Source organism: Psammomys obesus, unplaced genomic scaffold (assembly GCF_907164565.1).
Source record: "Psammomys obesus unplaced genomic scaffold, mPsaObe1.curated_primary_1811, whole genome shotgun sequence".
NCBI classification, from domain to species: domain Eukaryota; kingdom Metazoa; phylum Chordata; class Mammalia; order Rodentia; family Muridae; genus Psammomys; species Psammomys obesus.
In genome coordinates this window covers 2,273,955-2,291,683 of record NW_026590061.1, presented here as the reverse complement: position 1 = coordinate 2,291,683, position 17,729 = coordinate 2,273,955, and the positions used below count along the sequence as shown (strand labels likewise).

Here is a 17,729-nt window from a genome sequence, read left to right as displayed (position 1 = left end):
CACACTAGTCCTGTGATTACCATACACACATTTCAGACTGAAACTGTCCAAAGCCCAGCTCTCCATCCTTGCAAGGGCAACTGCAGGGCACAAACATCGTGGCATCTTAGACCATAGCTGCTTGTATATTTCCCATTGAATCTGTTAGCAAATCTGCCGGCTGTATATTCAGGACCAGGTCTCCAGGCTTGAGTGCCAAGGGCCTTTCCCCCTGGGCCACTCTCCACTGCCTTTTGTTTAATGACATCCCTTGCTTCCTTTTTCCATTTCAGCAAACTAAACCAGCCAGCTCACTTTTTCAAACAACTGCAGCCCTCATTGGGCAAGTACCAGCCGTTAACACTGTTAGTAACCATAGTTACTAACCCGGAAACACAGGCCATTCTTAGGGAGCAAAGGTAGGAAGAAAGCATGGAAACTGAGTTCAACCAGAGAGAAGAAACAAGCTGCTTGGGAGCCAGGGCCCTGCAGAGGGTTTGACTCTCTTTAATTTGAGGTATCTTATCAGTTCCCAGGCTCAAATTCCAGCAGGAATCTGGCCAAAAGCTCAGTGTCATCCCAAGTTTCTCAAATACCAGCTTGCTCCAGGAAGGGACTGTGTTAAGTCCACTCTCCAGACAAAAGGCCAAGAAGGAGTGAGTGAAAACCCCCACACCTTAATCAGACCACAGCATCCAGGACCTGACCCCTGCTGACCCAGGGTGCTCACAGGGAGCTGCTCTCGGAGCCCTTGCTCACTATCAGCATAGCAAGCTCAAGGCTGGCTTGGGCCACATGAAACCCAGTCTCAAAAAACAAATACATTTAAACATATGTAAACTATAACCATAAGTGGAGTTTTTAGAGCAAAAACTGTTTTCCAGATTAATTTTTCTTGTTTTTTTTTGAGACAGGGTTTCTCCATGTGGTCTTGGCTGTCTTTGACTAGCTCTGTACACCAGGCCTGCCTCTCCTCCCAGAGTGCTGGGATTATAAAAGTGTGATACCACACACCCCACCCCGGAGTAAATAATTTTGATTAAGTACAAATATGACCTGTATAAACCTAGAGACGTCATAAGAACTGAAGCGTTTTTTTTCAAAGTAGGTATTTATTACAAAAATTGTCCAAATTGAATTATTAAAATTTATGAAATTTTAAAAATAATTTGTATTCTCCCTCCAAGAAAACACACTATGCCTTTTACAGCTGTCACTGTGTCCCAACAGTACAGAGAATGTCTCTCCCAACATACCAAACAGCTGAAATACAAGCATGTGACACAAACCAGAGACCATACAGTAATTAAAAAAAAAAGTTCATTGCTGAAGCTACACTGTAATAACAGAGTAAGAACTTTCTGAAACAAAAGTGGTTCGTTTTACAGTTTTTTTCATTGTACTCAAAGCATTTTCAAAGCCCAAACTGAGGACTGCCCACTACCTGAACTTGTAATGGCTGGCTGTACCGTGAAGAGACTAGAAAGCATCTGCTAAGCAGCGGTCACCTCACTGAAGACGCACACCACTGCCAGCTTCACTGTCACTCAACGCGTGTCGGGAACCAGCTCAGCAGCCGCAGCCTGATGCTTGGAGGGAGGTGTGCAGCCCAGGGCACCTTGTGAAGCAGGGCCTCAGAGCGAGAGAGGCCCTCCATAGGGAACCCAAGGAGCGGCCTAGTGAGCCCCTCTGAGCACTGGGCTTTGATCACACAGAGCGATCAGCAGCAGCCATGCCACAGGTGCTAACACAGCGGCCTCACAGAGCTAGGACGGAAGAGGCCTCCTGGTGTTAGTGACACTGCACAGTAAGGCGGCAACCAGCAGGTCCCTGACAAAATACAGTCCCGGCATCATCTGACACAAGAGAAAGGTCAACAGTCAACACGGCTTTAAATGGACCCCAAACAAAAAACAGTTATTTTGGCTGTAAGTAGCTCATTCCTACAGAAATTCTATTGTCTTTAATAAACTGAGCTGTTTTCAATTACAGAAATAATTTAGTTCTTTAAATTACCACTTAAAGCACTAACAGGCAAAACAATCGGGAAGCCACGCGGATAGATTTTGGGGTAGTTTGCTACAGTTTTTAAAATAGATTGTTTAAATATTGAAAAAAAATGGAAAGGGTTCCTGATTTGAAGTATGAGATCCTTTCAGTGAAATGGGGAAGTGACTTTTCCCTCGGTCTTGACATTCAGGGGCCCAGGGTCAAGTTCCTAATCTCTGTACACAAAGCTGCCTGCCTCCCTGTCCAGGGGTGAGGGTCAGAGCTGCTCAAGAAACTTCGAGAGAAACACCAGGGCTGGAAGGAGAACTGACGATTTCATTTTTTGGTGTGTTTTATAAAAACACATCAATCATCTCTTTCCAAACCAAAAGGAAATTTCTCGAGGTTGTAGAGAATGAGGAAAATGTCCACAGCCAACTTTCCGGTGATTTTTCTCACCGTCACCTGGAGTCCTCTGATCCACCACTGTACGTCAGCCTCCCGCTGAGCCCAGCTGACCCCGCACCGGACAGCGGGGAGAAGTCCAGGGGCACGCTGGCCACACTCGTGGCCTTCTACAGAAGCAGGGGCGTCCGCTCTCCAGCCGGCTGCTCCTTCCGGAAGAGCTCTCTGAGGCGAGTGATGCGGCCCTGGAGCCTCTCTCTCAGGGGCGGGACGTGGTGGCTGGGGTCCAGGATGTTGGTGACTCTGCGCTCCCTCTCTTGCTTCCACAGCTTGTAGGGGTGGGGTGGGAAAGGCGGCTGCCCCCTCTCTCTCCGGATCTGCAGTGTGATTCCACTGACAGCCAGCATCCCCCACGCCACCAGGATGACGAAGTCTGGAGGAGAGAAGATGGCACCCACCGGGCTGTGTTGTGGGTGCTTTGTTTTTGAGCATATGTCTCAAGCTACAGCCCAGACTAGCCCCAAATTTACGGCAATCCCCCTGCCTTGCCCTCCTGAATATCGAGATTATAGACACGAGCCACCAAGCCTCTTATTTTTATTTTTTAAATTGTGTAGGTGTGGTGTAGGCAGGTTCATGTGTGTGGAGGCCAGAGCAGGCCGCACGTGTCTTCCTCTCCATCTTTTTGTCTGGACTGCCCCTCCCATTGACCCTGATCGCTTGACAGCCAGCCAGCTAGCCCCACTCACTGAGTCACGGGCGCACGCTGTCACGCTTGGCTTTTTACACAGGTTTCGGGGCTCTGAACTCATGTCCTCAGGATGCTGCAAGCACCTTACCCCTGGACCGCCTCCTCAGCCACAGGCTCCTCTCCTTTTCCTTTCCTTGTTCCTTTTTCCTTTTTCCCCCCTCCCCACTTTACTCTTTCTTTTTGATTTTTTAGGACAGCACTCTTGGTTCTGTAGTCAAGCCTGTCCTAGGCTGTGAGCCTTGTGGGCCTCAAATTCATGGCAATCCTCCTGCGTCAGGTTCCCACGTGCTAGGAGCGTAGCTGTGTACGAACACAGCAGGCTCTGAACTGTTGAACATTTAATGTGCAATGGCACAGCCCTTCATGGTCCTGCACGGGCCAAGCCCATGCCTTCCTTTCCAGGGTCCCCTCACTTTCAAGGCCAGGCATGAGGCTGCAGCGCACTGCTGCTTCTGAAGTAGTTGGAGCAGGCGGTGAAGTCAGCTGGGCAGCTCCCGGAGCTCCAGCCGTCCCTGTGCGCTGTGCCACAGTTACTCTCTTCTTGCCAGTGGACTCCCAGGGGCCACACGCTCACACACGGGGCCACAGGATGGGGCGGGACAACAGCCGAGAATCCTCTGAGCCTCCAGCGACACTGTGGGAATGCCACTGCCCGTGCTGTGTGTAGACCTCTCAGTGCGGCTGCCTGGGGGTCACCCAAGCCCTTGAAGACAACCCCTTCCCCAGGCTCTGTAAGCCCAGGACATGCACGGGAACTCTGGGGGGCTCAACCTCAGGGGTGAGATCTTAGACACTACCTGGAGCCCACACCCCCGGGAGAAAATTCTCTCCGCACAGGCTCTCTGGCCAGCCTCTCACCCGTAGGGGTCAATCTGGATTGTGGTCTCTAAGGACAGGCAAACATTTGTCCTGAAAACCCTTCCCAGTCACAGCTGTTCCGCTCCTAAGTCTCAGTTCTAAGACATGCCTTCCTGACCTGTCTTTGAACTTTTCTGAAATCAACACATTTTGACAACTCTGTAAACGTGTAACATGTTTCCTTTAAAAAGTGTGGGGGTTCACACCTGTCATCTTAGGGAGGCTACAGACAGGGGGACTGTTGTTAGTGTGAGGCTAGCCTTGGCTACAGAGTGAGACAAATTAAGATAGAAAGTAATGAACAGAATTAAGGAAACATGATCACTGGCTGAAAATAAACAACATCTTCATTAAAGCCAGGAAACGAAAGAATACACTTTAAATCAAATCGGGTGCCATTCTCAGCTGTCAGCCGCCCACCCGGGGCTGTCGGACAGTGTGCCTGTCTGAGGATGGATGGGAAAGCCAGCCAACAAGGCTCACATAGACGTTCAGCAGGGCGAGTGCCGGCACCTCCCATCTGCGCCCTTTGCTCACTGGCTCACTCTAGTTTTGACTCTAGCGGCTTACCGTTGGTCTGGAAAGGCGCTCTGATGACGGCCCCTCGGAAGTCCACGTCAAGAGCCCTCCTGAGGACGTTCAGAGTGATGTAGGACAGGCTCGTGGACACATAACTGCCAACAGACAACACCACAGAGTAGGCGCCCACGACTCCACAGGCCAGGATGTTCAGCTGTGCAAGAGCAGGGTGACAGGTGTGACCCCAGAACCAGACCAGCCACCGGCTCTCACGACAGTCATGGAAAGGTCTTAGCACTGACGAGGGCTAGTGGAGGAAGAGGGCAAACAACTGTCCATACCCATTACTGGTTCTTTTTCATTCTCTGGGCACTCACTCAGCGTGCTTCTATCATACGCCATCCTGTCCCCCAGGGTCTCCTGATTCCTACCCCTGTTCTTGCCACACTCTTCGGACTATCAAAATAGGGTGGCTCACTGGTTCCGAGCACTTGCTGCTCTTACAGGGACCAGCGCCCAGATGTTTGCTCAGCACCATCCTTACCTCTGACACCCTCTTCTGGCCTCTGTGGATACCAGGCATGCGCTAGGTACATGCAGGCAAAACACTCATAAAATAGAACAAATGAACCTTTTAAAAACGTTCAATACATGGAACCAATTCCATGAGACCCTGCTATGTGGTGGACAGCCCTCTGGGGCTGTGTAGAACACTTTGCTGCCTGAACCACGGCAGAATTGCCTGGCAGTGTCCCCTTAGACTGTGGCCCTGCCACTGCAGGGCACACGAGAATGGAGAAAATAATCTTCCCTCCCCTCCACAATAAACTCTTAGGCACAGAAACCTTCTTCAGAGGTGGCTAACGCTAAAGCCCCTTCAGGTGGATGTGGGAGAGGGAGGCGGCTTGCCCTGCTCCCACTGTGGGGACACCCCAAGGGACCGGGGCCTGGACATGTCCCCGGCAGGCAGGGCCACCGACAATGAAGATGGCATAGTTTCCGTTCTACCAGGCCACAGCTGTTTCGCCCTCGGCAGGCCCCTTCCGACTGACCCATCCAGGCTGGGTAATCCACACACACCCTGGGTTAAAGGCTGGGCCAGAGCACGCATAACTGATGCTATAGGCCTCTCTGCTCCCCTTTCTTTAAGTCCATCAGTCCAAAATCAGGGGAGGGTGCCTACCCCAAGCCATCATGAACAGGCCGGAAGTCCCAGCTCTCAGGACTGAGACAGTCACACTGGAGTGTGGGGGGGGAGATGCATGTACTTCCAATAAAACTTGCTTTCATCGCTGGAGAAAGCAGACCTGACCTGGGACCCCTAGGTAAGAACTTGGAAGAAAAACAGGGGCAAACACTTGATAATCATGGACCTTCCTCAGCCCAGGTGACCACGGAGCCCTCCCTGGTGACTGACACACACAGAAAGGCTGGAAGGACATGCTAGCGAGGAGCCAGGTGTCCCAGGGCACTCACTATTCTGAGGCATCCCATGAAGACAACCGGGATGAGCAGGGCTATGCAGGAGAACGTCACCCAGAACACGCTGTCGTCACGGAAAACAGTCAGGTTTCCTGGAAAAGCAGAGGAATCAAGACTCGACCAGATGATCACAGGTTAAACCTTGCTAGCCTGCCGTCCAGACACGAGACCCTCACCAGGCTTAAAGTGACAGTCTGGGGGTGCGTAGGCAGCTGCACCCCGGTTCTCAGTTAGTGGTCGGGGTAATCCACACACACCCTGCTTATGCTTGCTTGCTTGCTTGCTTGACGTTGCTCTGTGCAGCCCTGGCTGTCCGGGAACTCACTGTGTAGACCAGGCTGGCCTCAAACTGAGATCCTCCCGCCTCTGCTGGAACTACAAATGTGTAACCACGACCCTCGACATAATCCCTTTTAAGGGTGTGCTCTCTGTTGTCAGCTCTGTGGCTCTGTCTGATTCCTACCCTCAACGTGGGAAGACTGGATTATCCTTTGTGGAGGTCCCCGGCCGCCCCTCCGACTCTGAACTTTCATCAATGGGGCGCTCCCACAGACCATAGTCAGAGTTAAGCAGTGAGCTCTATATGGACAGATTTGAACCTCGAACCTAACTCCTGCCACGAAGGGCAGCAGAGCAGAGCAAGCTTATGGGCTTCATACACTTTCTGCGACACAACCCTGTGGGCGACACATGCGGGGGACCCAAGCCACTTGAGGTCTTCTTTATAAACCAGCTGTGTGAGGTGCAGAAGCCGGTACTCCCAGACACTAGGGAGGCCGAGGCGGGTGTGGTGGTGCACTCAGGAGGCAGGGGCACGAGCCTCCCTGAACCTGAGGCCATCTTGGTCTGTGCACCTCCGTCTCCGCACCCACCCATGCACCCTGGAGAGAGGTTCAGACCTGGGACCCCTAGTCACGCCTGTCTGCTGGGCAGATGGCACCGGAGGTGTGACTCCTTTGCCATCACCACGTGCAGCTTCTTAAAACTCTTGGGTGGCCGAGGACGGGCCGCAGCTAGAGGCTCATGAAGAACACAGCTTGCAGAGAGCAATCACTTTGTTCCCCACAGCAGACAAGGACCAGCACCTTATCTCCACACAGGAACATGTCACTTACTCACTAATCATTTTCATCAGACGAGGGATATAGCTCACAGCCTAGCATGTGCAAGGCCCTGGGTTCAGTCCTCAGAGACAGAACGAAAGAATAGGCTGTGAGGGATATAGCTCACAGCCTAGCATGTGCAAGGCCCTGGGTTCAGTCCTCAGAGAAAGAATGAAAGAATGAGGGGCTGGTAGGAATCAGCTTGGCCAGAGGTTTCCCACAGTCTGAACAATGTGCGCCAGGCACACAGGCATCATTTCTCAAGACCCAAAAAAACCTTCAGAGAGTCACGGACAAAGGAATTCACATTCTATAGTTACATTCTGTATCCCCAAGAGCTGACAGGCTCAGGGACAGCAACCTGACACTGCCAGCCACGTCCACATTCCCATGAAGGACTGAAAATGTTCGAAAAAAGCAGTCTACTGAGCCAGCTCTGAGTGTCTTTCCTTCTACAATAACCTGGAAATGAAACATCACAACTGCCACGAATGTTAGCTTACAAGCTAAGCGGCTGCTTTTCCTTTTCACTGATCCACTTAATTTATGTGTGTGAAGGCTTTGGCTACATGTATGTACCACGCCCAAACCTGGCGCCCACTGAAGTCACAAGAGGGGCGAGGTCCCTGGCGCTGGACTTATAGACAGTATGAGCCGCCACGAGGTGACTGGGAACCAAACCTGGGTCCCCCCCTCGAGAGCAGCCAGTGCTCCTAACTGTTGAGCTGCCTCCAATTAGATTTCTGTAAGTAACGGAAGAAGCACTTCAACACAGAAGTAGGCCTGCAAAGCCTGCCTAAGCGAGTCCAGGGGCTGCCTGAGAAACCCCGGTGGTCAGAGATGGTGAGGGTGAGCGTGGAGGTAGACGGTCAAGAGAAGACTGGACCTAGCACCAGCTTCCCCAGCCCAGCGCCCGGCAGAGCAGCGCTTGTTCATCTGTGAGCACACTGAGGCCTCCTTATGACTTGAGTTAGATTCCACAGGTTTAAAATGCTTAAAGAGTAACTGCTGGGCACAGTGGCTCACACCCAAAATCCCAGGACTCAAAACTGAAACAAAAGGATTGCCGTGAGTGAAGCCAGCCTGGACTGCACACTTAGACGTTGTATTAAAATAAGGGTTAAAGTAAAATTTAAAAATAAAAATAAGCCTCCGCTGTGCCCAAGAGCCCCAGCACCTACCTTAACAGTGACAGAAGCCCACAGAAAGCTGCCCCTGAGGACTTCCTATGATGCCCTAGGAGGGTGCTCTGAGAAAGGGAGGCTCAGTGTGAGCTGGCCCATTCTTTAGTGTCAGGCTGGTTCTGCAACTGTCATGACTCTTCAGAAGGCAGGGTAGGCCACACTCCAGGTTCCCTGACAGTTTCAGAAGCCCAAATAAAGCCCCCCGCCCCCCCCCCACAGCATGAGAGCCACATTCCTACCCAGAGGAGTGAAGAGAACAGCGGAGGAGACGAGGAAACCCAGCATGAGGCCCACGCACAGCATACAGAGCGTGACGGTCCCAAATCGCCACCAGGTGGCCACCAGGAGGATCCCACCGATGCTGCCAGCTACGGCTGTGAGGACCAGGCGAACTGCACAAGGGAGATGACAGAGAAATGAGTCCGGGCTTCACCGCAGCTTCCACCTGCATGTCCGGAAGACACGCCGCCCCGGGGCTGGGACAGACAGCTGTGTCAGGAAGGTGGGACCCGGAAAGCAAAGGCGACCCATCTGTTAAACGTGCCAGGGCTGTGATGGGTGAGGCTCAGGATATGGTTCACCTGGTAAAGTGTTTGCCTAGCATGAAGCTCTGGGTTCCACCCCCAGCACTAAATTAATCAGGAAGGACCAAAGGTTCAAGGTCACCCTTTGCTACGAAGTGAGTTCCAGGCCAGCCTGAGCTACAGAGACCCTGCCTCAAGAACTAAATGAAGTTGGGGAGAGGACAGTGTTTGAGGTTCCCAACCACTGGGGTGGGACTGTGGGCTGTTTTGAGGCGCTGTCTTACTCTGTAGCCCAGGCTGGCCTTCGGCCTTGGACTCACGCATCTGGAGTAACAGGCATACACCACTCTACCTAGGTTTGTCTGTTCTGTGTTCCTGGGCTCTACTACCAGGCAAGTGCTTTACTGCTGAGCCACTCTGGACTCTTGTTTTGATTTTGGTTCTGGGGACAAGGTTTTACTATGTATTACAGACTACTCTCAGACATGTAATCCTCCTGCCTCAGCTTCCTGAGTGCTGGGATTTCAGGCATGTGCTGTAGCCCTATCTCTCTGTTGTGCCCAGAGAGCCAGCCCAGTTGAGGAGGAGGTGGAGCAGAGCTCCAGGCCACCCACCACGAGTGGTACACATGAGGACACCCAGCACAGATTAAAGAGCGGCAAACAGGGCGGGTTCGGACCCAGCAGCTTCCAGTCTGCGTATCCAGCTAAACTGTCACCTACACTCACCGTCGTACTTAAGGAATGTCAGCCTTGTGATCAGGATGTAAAAGAAGAATCCCAGGAAGATGAAGCCGACAAAGAATAATTCTAGGAGGAAACAAATGATCAGAAAACAGGAAACGAATGAAAACCCACCTCAGGTACCTTCACTACAAAACAGAGGCGTCTAGCACCTAGCACTCACACACCATGACTGTTCACAGAAGAAAGGTTATTTAAAGGGCAGGAAACTTTAGCGGTCAGGGGTAAAGTCGCTCACAGTTAAGTGAAGGATGCTGTACGAGGCTGCCGCAATAGACCCTGGCTGCAGTTGCCTGTGCTGTGCGTGTTACATAATTAAATGGTTCCTTGCTAGGTTCACAGTTCATTTACTACACTTTTTTCTTCATGTTCTTAGAAAAGGGGTCTCCTTCACATAGCCCAGGCTAGCCCCAGGCTCATGACCCTTCTGCCTCAGCTTTCCAGAGTCGGGAATTACAGGCACAAGCCACCATAACGTGCCTCTGTTTTTTTTAATGGGGTGTGCTTGTGAGGCCAGAGACAAGCAGGCGTTGGTCCTCAGCTTTCACCCTTCGCAGCACGGTTGACCCGCAGGCTTCTGCTCTGCTGCTCATTTGCCTGCCCAGTTAGCTGGCCCCAGAGCTGCTGGTGTCCTCCTTTCTCCATATCCCACCTGGCCTCACAGACACGCGCTACCACGCTCCACCGCCACTGCGCACTACCACACTCGGGTCCTGGGGTTTGAACTCAGGTCCTCACACACAGCTGTCTCCCCAGCCCTTTGTTTTCCCTTTGCATACACTGGCCGAGCACTCCCGCTGTCCCCAGGCCTCTGTTTTCTAACATGAAACACTCGTGCCTAATCTGAAAGGACACACTGAATAGAAAGGTCAGATAAACACAACAAAACTGAAAGGTAAGGAGAAAGTAAAATGTGACTTTCATATTCTCTTCATCCTGAGCGTACAGATAACTTTGTTTCCCACAAGTCAATCTAATCTTCAGCAGAGGATGCAGCTCCGTCCCTTTCTCAGGCTCTCCCCAGCAGTTGCTGAACACTGTACCTCAGCATGGCATCAGCTTGGGAACTTCCCACAGGACAGCAATTACACCTCAGTCTGCAATCACTGCCACAGAGGAGCAACTCTTCCCACAATTCTCTCTTATCAACCGAGCAAGAAAAAGATCATTCTGACATGAAAGAAGTTGCAACTCCAAACCCTGTCAGAGCAGGCTCTGAGGCTGTACTGCTGGGGACTACCGGCCCTGGTCAGTGCTCAGCCTCACAACTGGCTGACTCCATATGGATGTGTGTAAATGAAAACACTCCATGGAGGCAGTCCTGATAGTGGAGCAATGGTAGGCATCGTGCCCCTCCTGCAGCTAAAGCGCTTCGCACCGAACAGATTCGGGGCCTCTGCTCAACGCAGCGCCAGCCTGGCTTCTACCAAATCAAGTCGACTGCGGCCTCCACACCAGTTTTTCAGTGGCCTTCAGCTCTGATCTCCGAGACCTCCAGTTAGCGAGCAGACAGAACAGTCTGAGCTCTGCCATACAACCCAAGCTCGTGCCCCTCCAAATGGGAAGCTGCCCTCTGCTGCTGAGACTGGGAACACAGAACTGCAGAGCAGCTGGGTAGACTCATGCCCACAAACCCATCCGTGAACAGCGGGGAGGCGCCCTCACAGGCCCCGGCAGCAGGGCACATGGCGAGGTGCAGAGTGAGGCTGCATGGGAAGACGTACCTGTTTTCCAGAATCTATGTCCAAAGAAACAAACGAAGAGCCCGAGCAGGGCAAACAGAGTGGAGAACACTTTGGTAGATATTCTTCCTTAAAAGAACAAAATGAACAAAATTAGTGGACAAAGGCATCCATGTTAACGAATAAGCAAAGCAGGGGAGTGTGGAAGGTCATCTCCTACACAGGCGCTCCTTGCTCTCAGAAAGACCCTCAGCCCTGCTGTAAGATCCTGAGCCCCGCCGAGCTCACCCATGCGGGCAGCGACTGCCGATGGCCGCTCCTCATAACAAGGAGCGCCAGGCCCCGCAGGCCCCTGGCCCCTGACGGAGGCTACCACGCTACCCAGGGCAGTTCTTAGGAAGGGCACGGCGGGGCGTGTGCCTAAAACAAGTCTGCTTCTTCACCAAATACACTGCAAGGGGAAAGGGGGCGAGTCGGTCAAAGGAAATTCATGAGGCATGTGAGCTAAACACAGATCTCATCTACACCCTGCCTCGGCCCTCTGTGGTGACTCACACCTGCCATCCCAGCCCCAGCAGGCTGAGGCAGGAGGATGGCTGCATAGTCAAGGCCAGCTGTGTGACACAGTCAGTTCTAACCCAGCCAGACCTGAAGAGTGAGCCGTGTCTCAAAAGACCCAACAATAGGGGCTGGAGATATCGCCAGTGGGTGAGAACACTCATCGCTTTTATGGAGGGTACAGGTCCTAGCACCCACATGGGGGCTCCCAACCATCTGTAAACTCCGGATCCTCGGGATCCAGTGCCCTCTGCTGGCTCTGCTGGCTCTGCTGACACTGCACTCAAGAGCACAGGCTACACACACAAAACATCCATTCACATAAAAGTAAATAAATCAGTCTATTGTTTAAAAAGGTACCTTTTATCAAGAGAAAACCCTTCTCACCAAATTCACCTTGGAATTTGCCACTGTTATTCAAACTACCACCAAACACACAGAGGCGCAAATGCACGTGCACACGAACGTTAAAAACAGTTCCCATTGTTCCTTGAAGTCAGAGAGGAGATCACCACCACCACAGAGCCAGAGAGAAGGGAAAGGGAAGAATTATTCCTTCTTTGGTAACCCTTCAAAACGAACATAAGGAAACAGCCCTTGAATAAGAACAGATGCAAAACACCTACACACTCTGTCCAAATCCCAATCTGTCGGCCACAGATTCCAATGTACCCAATGCTGACAAGTGCCCACATGGAGAAAGCACAGCCACACACACTTAAACACTCGAAAGGTGTAAGAGCAGAGGCCACAGAACATGATTTCTGAGAACCAGACTTCGAGAACGATGGAGCGGAAGATAGAAGTACAGTCTGCTTCAGCGCGTGGGCGGCCACCTCCAAACACAGGCAGCTGGATGGGGTGTGCTGCCTGGCTTCCCTTCAGGTAAAAGCTGGGTCTGCAAAGAGCTAGCTGGTACGGCAGCCCTGGAGCCGAGAGCTTACGTCTTATCTGCAAGTTGGAGGTAGAGTAAGACCGGATTTGGCGTGGGCTTTTAAAACCTCAACACCCAGCCCATGACACACCTCATTCAACAAGGCCACACCTCCCCATCCTTGCCAAAAGTTCCACTGACCAGAGACCAAGCCATTCTCCTTCAAACCACAACCACAAACACACACAACACACACATTGGGAGTAAGTAGCAAGATCAACAGAATGGACTGCCCGACCTAATCAAGACTATACAGAGAGGTCCCCAGTGTTCCTTCAAGTGGGAGAGGACCGCTTTACCTCAGAGCCAGACAGAAGGGAAAGGGACGATTTACGCAAATGAAGCTTCCTTAAAAGCCTAAGCCATGTGCGGTGACAGACGCCTGTAACCCCAGCATTTGGGAGGTCAAGGAAGGAGGACCAGGTCAAAGGTCATCCTCAACTACAGAGTAAGTCTGTCTGTCTCAGTCTCTGACTCTCAGGTCTTGAGCATGGGTGGCCATGTTTGAGTCAGGTGACATTCTTTGTGTGACCTAATTAACCAGGTCCTGACACCCTCTCCTGGGCCCTCTGTGCACGTGCAGAAAAAAGGATGAGAAGTGAACAGCATTGTACAGCAACTAACAGTGAGAGAAGAAAGTGAGGCGCGTGCACAGCCTTACATGATTTTTGCATCTCCACTGTGACACTGTTTCAAAATGAAGTGTTGAGCAGAGAGTGTGTGTGAGCTGTGTACACGTGCGCGCCTCACCTCCTCTCACTCCTGGAGTCTCCTGACCCATGTGGGCGTCCCATGACCCCATCCCAGTCTCAGCCCGGGATGCCCTCCAGTCAAGCCCTGCCGGTGCTTTCTAAGTGGAGCCCATCCGACCACGAGGCCGCGCCCTGGGCTCACGATCCCTGTCCTCCGACTTCTCTCACGCCTGTGACTGCTCCCCTTCCTGCTGTTTTTCTGCCTGGTTCCCACTAGTTTCCCAAATGGTACCTCCCTCTTACACAGGGATGTGCTGTGGGGGGGAGACGGCCACCACCAGCCAGCACTCCCGCTGCTCTGGCTTTTGCTCAGTTTCAGCGCTCTAGCTCTGTGCACGCAGGCGCTCTGTCGCCCTGAACAGAGTGCAGTGACACGGCATCTTTTTTCAGAGTGATTTATTTCATTAGGTGTGTGCTGGTGTTTTGCCTGCATGTGTGTCTGTGCACCATTTGCACGCCCGGTGTCCTTGGAGGGTAGCAGAGGGCATCGGATCCCAAGAACTGGAGTTGTGGACAGCTGTAACCTGCCCCATGGGTGCTGGAACTGAGCCTGGTCCTTTGCAACAAGTTCTCTTAACTAGTGAGGCGTCCCTTCAGCCCTCATGTGGGGTCCCACAAAGGCTGAGTGAATGGATAAGAGCTACACAAAGCACTTTTGAACAATCTTACGCTCTTCACTAGTGCAAAGAGACCTGCAAAGCCACGGAAGAGTTCGTCCAGGCTCAAGCCCACACACTCACCAGGAGAAGCGCAGCTACCGCCATCTGCTGACTCAAAGCTGCAGGCATACGTGTGTGCGGGCACGTAGGCAGCTGACGTATTGAAGGCCGGGTCCCAGACGATGACATTATAAATGACTCCTTGTCCAGGGAGGGAAGAGAAGGACACAGCTGTCTTATCGTCGGCTGTTAGGGTGACCACCTAAAGTGGAACATAACAGAGGTGCGTTCGTGGCTTTTTCAAAGCTGCAGTCACCTGACAAGGCCTGTCAACAGTGTAGAACCCCCAGGAGCTAGGCTGCTGGGGGCTCTGGGGGAGGACACTCAGTTCCTTCTTTAAATAAAAAGACTTTAATTTTAGTGTGTGTGTATGTGTGAATGTGCACTTGTGAGTGTGGGTACCCTGGGAGTCCACACGAGGGCGTCAGATCTCCTGGAGCCACCTGAAGTGGGTACTGGGAACTGAGTCACGTTCTTTAAGAGTGTGGCCCTGGGGCTGGAGAGACCGCTCAGAGATTGAGAGCACTGGCCGCTCTTCCTAAGGTCCCGAGTTGGATTCCCAGCACCACATGGTGGCTCACGACCTTCTACAGTGAGATCTGATGCCTTCTCCTGGCCTGCTGGCACACGTGCTGGCAGAACACTGTATACATAATAAATATTTAAAATAAAAAAAAAGTGCAGCCCTGGAGGGTTGGCCATGCTCTGCCAACGCTCTTACCCACAGGTACAGGGGCAGCACAAGTCAGACCCCAAAACAACAGGAAGTCAGGAGGGAGTTTGGAGAGCTGGATCTGGGAGGAGTCAGAAGAGGGATTGGGAGTAAATATGATGAGAATACACTGCAGTCATGTGTGAAATCCTCAAAGAACTAAAAAAATATATTACAATATTAATACCAATATACACACCCTTCAGCAGTTTCTCAGTTCACACTTGCCAGAAGTTCTGACCTAAGCTGCCCAGGTGTACAGAAAACTATCACCTACTTCCTACCCAGGGTGATGAGGTCACAGACAGAGCTATGGCTAATCCAGGGTACTGACTGGGCTACACAGGCTAAGACGGGCTCACTCACCTTGGCCGCACTGGCCTTCACGTGGGACACCTGGGCCATCCTCTGAAGATGCTGCAGCAGCGAGGCCTCCGTGAGGTCACCCTCAGGAAGGAAGTACTGGTAGACGTCATAGCGCAGCCTCCACCTCGACTCCTGGCCCGTGCCCACATCACATAGCGGCGGCGCTGCGGCCCTGAAAGCGGAGCTGAGCGTGGGTGTGCTGTGGCCAATGCTCACCCAGGGAAGGAGCCAGCGCTCTGCCTCAGAAGGTCTGCAGGCGCGTGCCCGCCCTGCAGCCTCAGAGCCGAGGGGCCATGGCTCTGGCTGGATTTCACACGGGAGGCCCTGCCGGCTTGGTGGGATGGTGAGGCCATGGGGGCCTCCTGGGTGGCACTGGCCGGCTTGGTGGGATGGTGAGGTCATGGGGCCTCCTGGGTGACACTGGCGCCCAGGCAGCTCCCAGGCACTCTCCCTTCTCACAGGATGTCAGCGGCCAGCAGGAGGCCCTCCCAGGCCCCGCTGCCCCCTGAAGCCAGGAGAGAACACTTGCACATGGCACTGGCTGCAGTCCTAGAACTCGGGAGGCAGAAGAAGGTACATGCACGTTCCAGGCCAGCCTGGTCTGCCCAGAACCCTCCAAACAACGGAACACACGTAAGATCAATAAATGCCTATAAATGAGCAAGTAGATTCCTAATGTTCATCCCGTGCGCTCTGCAGGGCAGCGAGTATCCTTAACCCAAAACCTGAAACTCCCCGGCCCCCGCTATGGTAGTTTCAGATTCGATGGTATTTGGGGTTTTCAGACTAGGGCTGTTCAACCATTAAGGTCTATGCGAATGTCAAACACTTCTGGCCCCGACAGCTCAGACGGGGGCTGTTCAGCCTACTCTTTCCTCTTTCCGACAGCAGCGCTAGGTAACAGTCCACACACACAGAGGTCCATGTGGTTAAAAGAAAAATCAGATTCTGACGCGAGTCAGGCCCACAACGACGACATCGCTGCTCTTTGACACTGTCATGTAGTTTAAAATTTCTGCTCTTATTTTAAACTGTGTGTAAATGGGCCTGTAAGTGTGTGCCTGTGTGTGTGAGTGTGTGTGTGTAGAGCCCAGAAGAGGGGTTTAGCTTCAAAGGCCTCAGAAAACCTCTCTGTAAATAAAAACAACTGCTTCTTCAGAAAAGCATTAAGCTTAAATAACAAAGAGCAGGCGGCGGCAGCACTTCAGTGCATGGGCAGAGTTCTCGGTCGATGGTGGCCGTGAAAGTAGAGAGTTGAGGCAGAGTTTTGAAAATGTAAATCCTCTTCAGGCATAAGAATTTAGGGCTATGGTGCCTTCTACGTGAATGCTTTGAGAAAACTGTGGACGCCTGGGAGGACAGCTCAGTGGTTAGGTACACAATCTTCTCTTACACAGGGTTGCGTCCAGTCCTGGCACCCACAGCAGGCAGCTCCCAGCCTCGTAGCTGCAGCTCTGGGCATTTGGCACTGCTGAACTTTACAGGAACCCGTACCCGTGTGCAGTACACACGCGCACACACACACTTAACAAAGACCGCCCTCTAACACCAGAAAACGAAAATGCCCTTCCAGGCGTCAGCAGGCTCACATCACACCCATCTCTTCAAAGAAAGACTTCAAACGGACTGAGAAGAGGACTCACTATAAACGACAGCTCGCACACTGTGCCAATCACCCAAATCAGAAGCAATGTGGCCTTCCTGTGGAAGTGTGAGGCAGTCTCGAGGCCTGAGGAGCAGTTTTGGCGGGGAGCCTTACCTTGCATAGCCTAGGTTTGCCGGTGCAAACTTGACAGTTGTTTCAAAAAAATTATAGTCCAAGTAAATGTTGGGATCGACATCTAGCTCGAACTCCAAATTACAGCCTCCAGGAATGGGATCTGGACGAAAAACTGTGGGATTAGTAACCCAGGAAGCCTCACCTCATCCAGGAGACACGCCCTTCACTAGGGCCTCCTCATATCGGCAAGTGGGCACAGAAGGCCGCATTTCTGTGGCATCATCACGCGGGTGGAAGTGCACAGTTCTCACTCCCTTTCCCCTCAAACTGTCTCTTTCAAATCCAGGGCTGGCTGTGTGCACTTCAGCCCTGAGCTGCTCCCAGCTCTACTCCCCACAGCCTGGCTGTCTGCGCCCTCACTCAGCCCTCACTCTAAGCCGCCTCACCCCGACGCTGTCTGAAGTGCTCCCACTGAAGGACACCCCGACTTGCCACTGCTCCTTCAGTCAGACCCTGCTTGTTAGTCCTTTGCGCTTTTCTGGAATTTCCTCTTCACCACTCCTGGCTCAGGCAGAAATTCCAGGCATTCCTGTGTCCTCCTAGCATCTCCCCAGCGGTCACCCAGGTGCCCGTGACCCTACGGAACAACTGTGTCCCCCAGGTGTCTGCACTCTCACGAGCGGCCTTGGCTTTAGTAGCAGCTGTCTACCCAACCTCACCCTTCACGCCACGAGGCCTTGGCTTTAGTA

The 17,729-nt window shown here is 52.4% G+C and overlaps 1 protein-coding gene across 1 annotated transcript in view; it reads right to left on the bottom strand.

Moving 5' to 3' along the window:
- Nucleotides 1–1,077: 1,077 nt before the first annotated feature.
- Nucleotides 1,078–17,729, bottom strand: part of Tm7sf3 (transmembrane 7 superfamily member 3) — a 29,207-nt gene continuing 12,555 nt past the window's right edge. The window contains exons 4-12 of the mRNA XM_055605642.1: nucleotides 17,020–17,140; nucleotides 15,261–15,432; nucleotides 14,204–14,384; nucleotides 11,262–11,348; nucleotides 9,523–9,603; nucleotides 8,510–8,662; nucleotides 5,978–6,075; nucleotides 4,553–4,715; nucleotides 1,078–2,806 (exon numbers count right to left, since the gene is read on the bottom strand). Coding sequence (XP_055461617.1) covers nucleotides 2,544–2,806; nucleotides 4,553–4,715; nucleotides 5,978–6,075; nucleotides 8,510–8,662; nucleotides 9,523–9,603; nucleotides 11,262–11,348; nucleotides 14,204–14,384; nucleotides 15,261–15,432; nucleotides 17,020–17,140 — 1,319 coding nt within the window. The 3' untranslated portion in view covers nucleotides 1,078–2,543. The remainder of the gene's footprint in view (nucleotides 2,807–4,552; nucleotides 4,716–5,977; nucleotides 6,076–8,509; nucleotides 8,663–9,522; nucleotides 9,604–11,261; nucleotides 11,349–14,203; nucleotides 14,385–15,260; nucleotides 15,433–17,019; nucleotides 17,141–17,729) is intronic.